Here is a 10,165-nt window from a genome sequence, read left to right on the forward strand (position 1 = left end):
TCAATTGGGATATTTTTTTCAGACCAGAGGAAAGGGTGCCTCCTACTGGCCCTCCATCACCACTTCCAGCAGCATTTAGTGTCCGATGCAGGGTGGTATGCTTCTGCTGGAAATGAAGGATGCTTGTACAGAATAAAAATATCCCAAAACACACATCCTGTTTGCAATAAGGAACTATAGTAAAACTGCAAAAAATGTGGCAAAGAAATTAACTTTATGTCCTGAATACAAAGCGTTTGGGGCAAATCCAACAACACATCACTGAGTACCACTTCATATTTTCAAGCATGGTGGTGGCTGCATCATGTTATGGGTATGCTTGTCATAATTTACTATATCCACAGTAAAACGAGTCCTATATCGACATAACCTGAAAGGCTTTGGAGAAATGTCCTCTGGTCTGATGAAACAAAAATAGAACTGTTTGGCCATAATGACCATTGTTATGTTTGGAGGAAAAAGGGGGAGGCTTGCAAGCCAAAGAACACCATCCCAACTGTGAAGCACGGGGGTGGCAGCATCATGTTGTTGGGGTGCTTTGCTGCAGGAGGGACTGGTGCACTTCACAAAATAGATGGCTTCATGAGGGAAATTATCTGGATATATTGAAGCAACATCTCAAGACATCAGTCAGGAAGTTAAAGCTTGTTCTCAAATTGGTCTTCCAGATGGACAATGACCCCAAGCATACTTCCAAAGTTGTGGCAAAATGGCTTAAGGACAACAAAGTCAAGGTATTGGATTGGCCATCACAAAGCCCTGACCTCAAACCTTTAGAAAATGTGTGGTCAGAACTGAAAAAGTGTGTGCGAGCAAGGAGGCCTACAAACCTGACTAAGTTACACCAGCTCTGTCAGGAGGAATGGGCCAAAATTCACCCAACTTATTGTGGGAAGCTTGTGGAAGATTACCTGAAATGTTTGACCCAAGTTAAACAGTTTAAAGGCAAGGCTACCAAATACTAATTGAGTGTATGTGAACTTCTGACCCACTAGGAATGTGATGAAAGAAATAAAAGCTGAAATAAATAATTCTCTCTACTATTATTCTGACATTTCACATTCTTAAAATAAAGTGGTGATCCTAACTGACCTAAGACAGGGAATTTTTACTCGGATTAAATGTCAGGAATTGTGAAAAACTGAGTTTAAATGTATTTGGCTAAGGTCTATGTAAACTTCTGACTTCAACTGTAGTGTATTACATTTAGTCAAATGTTTAGTATTTGGTCCCATATTCCTAGCACGCAATGACTAAATCAAGCTTGTGACTCTACAAACTTGTTGGATGCATTTGCAGTTTGTTTTGGTTGTGTTTCGGATTATGTTGTGCCCAATATAAATTCATAGTAAATAATGTATTGTGTCATTTTAGAGTCACATTGTAAATGAGAAATGTTTTTTTTAAATAGGTTATTGAAATAAAATAGAAATGAGGAGCCCTTAACAGTCAAACATGAAAAACATTTCACAAATGAATTCGGAGGAAAATCTAGTCAAAATGTCTCAAAATACCTTATGTACCAACTTTCCCATAGAAAATGTTATCCAAAAAATTATCCAATTATTAACTTTGTTCCATCTGGTCTGAGACGACATTAAACTTGTGTGTGGATCCCCAGGGTATGCGGGTACCATGTATTGAGACTTTGGAGGCTGCTTATGGTAGAGAAATTAATATTAAATTATCTGGAAACAGCTCTGGTAGACATTTCTGCAGTCAGCATGCCAATTGCACGCTCCCTCAAAACTTGAGACATTTGTGGCATTGTGTTGTATGACAAAACTGCATATTTCAGAGTGGCCTTTTTTTGTCCTCAGCACAAAGTGCACCTCTGTAATGATCATGCTGTTTAATCAGCTTCTTGATATGCTACCTAACCCTAACAGGTGGATGGATTATCTTAATGTTTTGATAACCATGTAAATCTCTCGGACAAGGTAACTTTAATCAATATATTCGACTCTATTTACTCAGATTCGAAAATGCTAATTAGCGTCAACGTAGGCATTATGCAAAACTACAAATCCCTGCAAGCTCCTGCATGTCATCTCTAACTGACGCCTTTGCTAACAGGTAGTGTCAATTTACAACTTGCACAAGACAGTTCACGGAACTGTCAATTGAAAAGCATTTTGCGAGTTTATTCATTACTACATTTAGCTAACAGATAGTTAATCCAGAGATTCTTACCTTTGCCTCGACAGTCTCGTCTAGATCATCATGGCATTTGTAGTTCTTATGATAGCCACATTAGCAGCTAATTAGCATTACATTTTGGGGGGGTAAATACTTAATTGAGATATTTACATGGTTATCAAAATGTCATGTCAGGGTAAGCCTACATAAAACGCAGCCCTTATTTGAAGTATTTCTAAAATCCCCAATGGGAACAATTTATGGTGGAATAACAATAGAAACCATGTTAGTTTGACTGCTAGGTTTTATGGGTATTATGACTCATACTGTGGTACTCTATTCGTTATTAGGCAAACTAAGACGTCTTCCCCTTCTTGATAGCCCCCCTTTTGACGAGGAAGCACAAGTGTATCCTAGCACAGAAGAGTTTTAACATTTCTTCCACACACCCTTTGAATCAGCTGTTGTATTGTCGTTGGGGAAAAGCATGCACACATTTAAAAACAATATGCTACTTAACCTTTTATGTATAAAGTGTATTGCAAAACTAACTTAATTTGAAAAAAAATCGCTTTACACATATATTTTGGGATCCACCCCGGTAAACGTCCTTTGCCTGATGGATAAGGACCATCTCATTCCATAAAAGCACATTTTCTTCCACACCACTCTCCTCACCCCCTCTCCTCCATTATTTTGACCTTTTTTCCAAAGGAGGCGAGAGAGGACTAGGAAGAAAAGACGCAGGAGTTGAGAAAATCTAATTGAAAAAAAAGCACCTACACACACTCGTCCTTACTTTAAGCCCCTCCCCATTCTCTTTGTTTCTCCTGCTGTTAGTCTGGTGCCGTCTTGTGATCATTTTTTTCAACAATTGTAAAGCAATTTTGGGTCATTGAAAAGCTGTACATATAGGTCTCATGTATTAGTATTATTGATCTAAAAGACAGATTGACTCTCAAAATCAAGCCTTCAACAATCAAACAAGAAAAGCACAAATCAATTTGGAGGAAAAGCTTGTCAAAATACCTTCTGCACCACATTCCCATGTAGAAAGAGTTACAGAAAAACAAAAATTATGTTCCTATTTGTTCTGAGACTACATTAAACTTGTGTGTGGATCCCCAGGGTATGCAGGTATCACGTATTGAGACACTGGACTCTCTCCTATGTGAGTTCTCTGATGTGATGTCATTTTGGAGCGCCGGGTGAAGCACTTCCCACACTGTGTGCACTCGTAGGGCTTCTCCCCGCTGTGGACCATAGCATGTCTGATCAGGTTGCACTGCTGGGTAAAACTCCTGCCACACTGATCACAGGTGTACGGTTTCTCTCCGGTGTGACTCCGGAGATGTACTTTGAGCTGGCAGAGACGCTGGAAGCTCTTCCCACAAAAGGTGCAGCTGAAACGCCTCTCGGTGGTGCCGCCCGACCTCCACTGAGTCCTCATTCTCTTCACCATGTTAAAACTACTGTGACTCAGGCTGTATCCAGAGAAGGTGGAGGTGGTGGCCATGTTTGACCCTGTCATGCACTCACTCAATCTCACTGTTGCTTCTGAAGCCCTGTATTGATGCTGCCTTGACTGTAGAGCTAAACTATTACCTACATTATTTGAGTTCAGCGTCTCGCTACTCTGTCCCTCTGGCATCTGTTGTCTATTCTCATCAGCCGATGTCCTGATATGTCTTTTAATGTGTTTTGCTGCACTGAACATATTAGCATGTGGTTTCCATATAGAAGAGTGAAGCGGTGGCCCCACTTCATTGGTCATCGTAGGAATGGATGGCAGCCCACTATGAGATGGGAAAATTGAGATATTCTGAGAGTACTCTTCTGTGGAATGAAAGGAGAAATCTGGGTGGCCATCAGGGTCAGTGTTTCTGCCTGGACCCACAGAGGTCCACAGCTGCCCATCATTGTCATCCATGACAAACTGGTCAGGTCCTGCCAGGGTTGTGGTCTGATCCAGCTCCTCCTCTTTCTCATCTTTCACCATCACTAGGTCTAGTGAGTCCTCGTCTGGCCGGTGCTGCTCTGTGCTGAACACCTTTGTAGATGAGAGCCGGGGTGTTCCTGGTTCCTCTGGACGATCAGAATTGGGGTAATGTTCCACGGAGTCTCTGGGAGATATATTGGGTTGTGTGATGAAGTCCTCATCACAGTGTCGTTGCTCAAAGGATGGTGGTTTCCCAGGCTTGGAACCAGACTCTAAAGATTTCAGGAAGAACAGAAATTAAACATTATAAAAGACCCTTAACAGTTGCAAAATACGACTGCTTTTGAACGGACTGTGTGCGTACATTCCCTCCATATGCCAGAACATAAAACACCCGACAGCAATGTAGCAATTTGTAACGTGCATACCACCACACCCACACAGTCTTCCATAGACAGACAGAGTAGTACCCCTTATGGTCACACCCACCCTCTCCAGTAATCCTGAGCTCTTCCTGAGGGTCAGTCTTCCACACGTCCTCTGCGGTCTCCTCATCTTTGATCAGTATGGGTTCAGTCTCCACTCTCTGCTCCACATCTGTAGGCTGTAACAGGGACTGAGGTTATTACTCTGGGCGCACACCATATCTAACACTTTTTATACTCATGAATCACACGAAGGCGGTAAATTCTCCTGATATTCCAATAACAGAATTGATCCAAAAGGTCAGGTCTCTATAACTCTAAAAGGTGACGTATCACACATGGAGATGAGAGTCCTCTTCAACTGCCATATTGTCTTCTCCCCACTGTGAGTTACTCCTCTGCTTGTTCAAAACAATCTTGACTGGATATGAAGATCTCTCTGATAACATGGGGTAAAAACCTGGAAAATAATTGTATTCAGTCAATAATTAGGATTATTCACACATTTGTGTTTTTATTCATTTGTTCAAGATGCAATCAAATTACCGTGAAGTACTACCTTTTCTCCTGACTCGTCCTCGTGTCTTCTTCAGCTCGCTCTCCATCATTTGACACTTCTTTTTCAGTACATCAATATCACGCTGGCTTTGGGTCATTTCCAAACGTATAACAGCACAGCTATCATCTACACGATTGCTTATTTCTGCTACAGCTGCTTTAGCCAATACCTCAAGAATGGATACCAACTGCGCCTGAAAATTGCAGCTGGCCATCTTGTCCAACCCAGGATTCTCTGTGATTAAGTAAATAGAATTACAATTCTCTAACTAGCCAATGTGTAAGAAACAATCCGTTTATTTATAGTTCTAACACTATGGCAAATGGCCCAATTTGGTATGTGTAAGAGAACGAGTCGCGCAAACAATGTTGTTGATAAATAGCAGCAATGTTGGAAGTGGGATATTCGTATGTAATCGCACTTCCGTTCAACTCATAAGGTATTACCGTAAATATGAGACTGCAACAGCCCTTCAAATGTGGTATAGTTTGACACTGGCAAAGTACCAGGGTGTATTCAGGCCCAACCGGCCACAGGATGGCGGTATTATTTATTTTACGTCGTGTGTCATGTTACAAACGACGTAAAGGGAAAAGTACCGCCATCATGCAGCGGTTTGGGCTAGGTGTATTCTTGTCTGCACGTAGAGCAGCCATATCTATTTACAAAAAAATACGACAAAGAATTCAGATAGTAAAACTTCTTTTTTTAGTTAAATAGATATTGCTACATGTTGGGGAGAGTGCAGTGGCAGACATTATTATAAATGCAGCCAAGGCTATTTGCATTTATAATGCACAACGCATTGTGGTAAAATACAAAAACACTTTTCAACCATTCATACAAATTCATTATTTATATCTGATCAAATATTGTCATCTCCATTCTCATCCACACAACCTAATGAAACCAATCTGAAAATGTGGTATGGTATTTATTAAAGGAGAGAAAAGAGAAATAACATGGTTTGACACAGCTGGGGAACAAAGGACAAAAAAAACTAGTTTAATGTGAACTTAAAATTAAACTTCATTTATACAGTGCCTTGCGAAAGTATTCGGCCCCCTTGAACTTTGCAACCTTTTGCCACATTTCAGGCTTCAAACATAAAGATATAAAACTGTATTTTTTTGTGAAGAATCAACAACAAGTGGGACACAATCATGAAGTGGAACGACATTTATTGGATATTTCAAACTTTTTTAACAAATCAAAAACTGAAAAATTGGGCGTGCAAAATTATTCAGCCCCCTTAAGTTAATACTTTGTAGCGCCACCTTTTGCTGTGATTACATATGTGTCTATCAGTTTTGCACATCGAGAGACCGACATTTTTTCCCATTCCTCCTTGCAAAACAGCTCGAGCTCAGTGAGGTTGGATGGAGAGCATTTGTGAACAGCAGTTTTCAGTTCTTTCCACAGATTCTCGATTGGATTCAGGTCTGGACTTTGACTTGGCCATTCTAACACCTGGATATGTTTATTTTTGAACCATTCCATTGTAGATTTTGCTTTATGTTTTGGATCATTGTCTTGTTGGAAGACAAATCTCCGTCCCAGTCTCAAGTCTTTTGCAGACTCCATCAGGTTTTCTTCCAGAATGGTTCTGTATTTGGCTCCATCCATCTTCACATCAATTTTAACCATCTTCCCTGTCCCTGCTGAAGAAAAGCAGGCCCAAACCATGATGCTGCCACCACCATGTTTGACAGTGGGGATGGTGTGGTCAGGGTGATGAGCTGTGTTGCTTTTACGCCAAACATAACGTTTTGCATTGTTGCCAAAAAGTTCAATTTTGGTTTCATCTGACCAGAGCACCTTCTTCCACATGTTTGGTGTGTCTCCCAGGTGGCTTGTGGCAAACTTTAAACAACACTTTTTATGGATATCTTTAAGAAATGGCTTTCTTCTTGCCACTCTTCCATAAAGGCCAGATTTGTGCAATATACGACTGATTGTTGTCCTATGGACAGAGTCTCCCACCTCAGCTGTAGATCTCTGCAGTTCATCCAGAGTGATCATGGGCCTCTTGGCTGCATCTCTGATCAGTCTTCTCCTTGTATGAGCTGAAAGTTTAGAGGGACGGCCAGGTCTTGGTAGATTTGCAGTGGTCTGATACTCCTTCCATTTCAATAGTGCTCCTTGGGATGTTTAAAGCTTGGGAAATCTTTTTGTATCCAAATCCGGCTTTAAACTTCTTCACAACAGTATCTCGGACCTGCCTGGTGTGTTCCTTGTTCTTCATGATGCTCTGTGCGCTTTTAACGGACCTCTGAGACTATCACAGTGTAGGTGCATTTATACGGAGACTTGATTACACACAGGTGGATTGTATTTATCATCATTAGTCATTTAGGTCAACATTGGATCATTCAGAGATCCTCACTGAACTTCTGGAGAGAGTTTGCTGCACTGAAAGTAATTTTGCACGCCCAATTTTTCACTTTTTGATTTGTTAAAAAAGTTTGAAATATCCAATAAATGTTGTTCCACTTCATGATTGTGTCCCACTTGTTGTTGATTCTTCACAAAAAAAATACAGTTTTATATCTTTATGTTTGAAGCCTGAAATGTGGCAAAAGGTCGCAAAGTTCAAGGAGGCCGAATACTTTCGCAAGGCACTGTATATTTCAAGTAACTATTGCATACTACATGCATTATAGCTGATTTACATTGAGGTCCTTCTCTTAGGTTTTTAAAGGCATGTACATACAGTTGAAGTCGGAAGTTTACATACACTTAGGTTGGAGTCATTAAACCTCGTTTTTCAACCACTCCACAAATTTCTTGTTAACAAACTATAGTTTTGGCAAGTCGGTTAGGACTTAGTGCATGACGCAAACCATTGTTTCACAATTCCAGTGGAACAGAAGTTTACATACACTAAGTTGACTATGCCTTTAAAGAGCTTGGAAAATTCCAGAAAATGAAGTCATGGCTTTCTAAGCTTCTGATAGGCTAATTGACATAATTTGACATCATGGGAAAATCAAAAGAAATCAGCCAAGACCTCAGAAAAAAAATGTAAACCTCCACAAGTCTGGTTCATCCTTGGGAGCAATTTCCAAACGCCTGAAGGTACCACATTCATCTGTACAAAAAATAGTACGCAAGTATAAACACCATGGGACCAGGCAGCCGTCATACCACAGGAAGGAGACGCGTTCTGTCTCCTAGAGATGAACGTACTTTGGTGCGAAAAGTGCAAATCAATCCCAGAACAACCGCAAAGGACCTTGTGAAGATGCTGGAGAAAACAGGTACAAAAGTATCTATATCCACAGTAAAACGAGTCCTATATCGACATAACCTGAAAGGCTGCTCAGCCTTTCCTCTGGTCTGATGAAACAAAAATGGAACCGTTTGGCCATAATGACCATCGTTATCTTTGGTGGAAAAAGGGGGAGGCTTGCAAGCCGAAGAACACCATCCCAACCGTGAAGCACGAGGGTGGCAGCTTTAAAAGGCGAACTGATTTTTAGAAAACCCTTTAGCAATTATGTTAGCACAGCTGAAAACTGTTGTGCAAATTAAAGAAGCAATAAAAACAGCCTTCTTTAGACCAGTTGAGTATCTGGAGCATCAACATTTGTGGGTTCGATTACAGGCTCAAAACAGCCAGAAACAAATAACTTTTTTCTCAAACTCATCAGTCTATTCTTTTTCTGAGAAATGAAGGCTATTCCATGTGATTAATTGCCAAGAAATAGAAAATCTCGTACAACGCTGTGTACTCCTATCTTCACAGAACAGCGCAAACTGGCCCTAACCAGAATAGAAAGAGAAGTGGGAGGCCACGGTGCACAACTGAGCAAGAGGACAAGCACATTAGAGTGTCTAGTTTGAGAAACAGACGCCTCAAGTCCTCAACTGGCAGCTTCATTAAATAGTACCAGCAAAACACCAGTCTCAACGTCAACAGTGAAGAGGCGACTCCGGGATGCTGGCCTTCTAGGCAAGAACATTTCTAAGTGACCCCAAACTTTTGAACGGTAGTGTAAGTAGAGGTATTAGATAAAGAGTATGCATATTAGATCGTGTGTAGAAGATAACAGGTGGTGTTGATTGAGCTGCATGAGAGAATATGCATAACAGTACAGCAGTACTGATATATCTGTGAGAGAGTAAGGTAATTAGGGCTCTGTGTGTGTATGGAGCAGTGTTTGTATACAGCAGTGTGTGTATACAATGACTGTGTGTACACTGGGTGGTTATTCTCTCCAGGAGAGGAAGTAGAGCTCACCCAGTGCATCGCTACACACCAGTTCACTGGAGCAGTGTGGGTTCACCTCCAAGACCAGAACAGGACCCGCACACACAAACCAACCCACCCGTACAGTAGCACAGAGAAATAGTGTAAGCACACACACACATACACACGCACACAAAGTACTTAAGTAAAAATACTTTAAAGTACTACTTAAGGTTTTTGGGGTATCTGTACTTTACTATTTATATTTTTTGCCAACTATTACTTCATTACATTCCTAAAGAAAATAATGTACTTTTTACTCAATACATTTTCCCAGACACCCAAAAGTACTCGTTACATTTTGACAGGAAAATGGTCCATTTCACAACTTATCAAGCGATCATCCCTGGTTATCCCTACTGTCTCTGACTCACTAAAAACAAATGCTTTGTTTGTAAATTATGTCTGACTGTTGGAGTGTTCTCCTGGCTATCCGCCAATAAATAAATCAAATAGAATGTTGCCATCTGGTTTGTTTTATATAAGAAATTTGAAATGGTCTATACTTTTGATACTTAAGTACATTTGAGCAATTCCATTTACTTTTTATAGTTAAGTATATTTAAAACCAAATACTTTTAGACTTCTCAAGTCGTATTTCACTGCATGACTAGTCATTTTATATTAAAGGTATCTTTACTTTTACTCAAGTATGACAATAAAGTACTTTTTCCACCACTGCCTGTACAGAGATGCAGATAGTGTAAGCATACAAACATAAACAGTATATTGCTGTGACTATTCATCCATTCTTTGAGAAATTATTTGAGTGTGTGAACATTTACGAGTTAGAATAACATCCACCTGTTTCTTGGTGTTTCTGTCCCACATTTTGACAGTTCTGTCATGGG

The 10,165-nt window shown here is 40.4% G+C and overlaps 1 protein-coding gene across 2 annotated transcripts; it reads right to left on the reverse strand.

Annotated features, from left to right (window-relative positions):
• Positions 1-2,648: 2,648 nt before the first annotated feature.
• Positions 2,649-5,532, reverse strand: LOC109874812 (zinc finger protein 782-like). 2 transcript variants are annotated; one of them, XM_031810626.1, is made up of 4 exons: positions 5,063-5,532; positions 4,842-4,963; positions 4,568-4,682; positions 2,649-4,350 (listed from the first exon to the last, which is right to left on the reverse strand). In XM_031810626.1, the coding sequence occupies exons 1-4, from the start codon at positions 5,274-5,276 to the stop codon at positions 3,239-3,241; spliced, it is 1,563 nt and encodes a 520-aa protein (XP_031666486.1). In that variant the 5' UTR covers positions 5,277-5,532; the 3' UTR covers positions 2,649-3,238. The 2 variants fall into 2 exon arrangements, with proteins under 2 accessions (XP_031666486.1, XP_031666487.1); XM_031810627.1 differs by having other exon boundaries at positions 5,050-5,522.
• Between the last annotated feature and the right edge of the window lie 4,633 nt (positions 5,533-10,165).

Source organism: Oncorhynchus kisutch, linkage group LG30, assembly GCF_002021735.2.
Source record: "Oncorhynchus kisutch isolate 150728-3 linkage group LG30, Okis_V2, whole genome shotgun sequence".
NCBI classification, from domain to species: domain Eukaryota; kingdom Metazoa; phylum Chordata; class Actinopteri; order Salmoniformes; family Salmonidae; genus Oncorhynchus; species Oncorhynchus kisutch.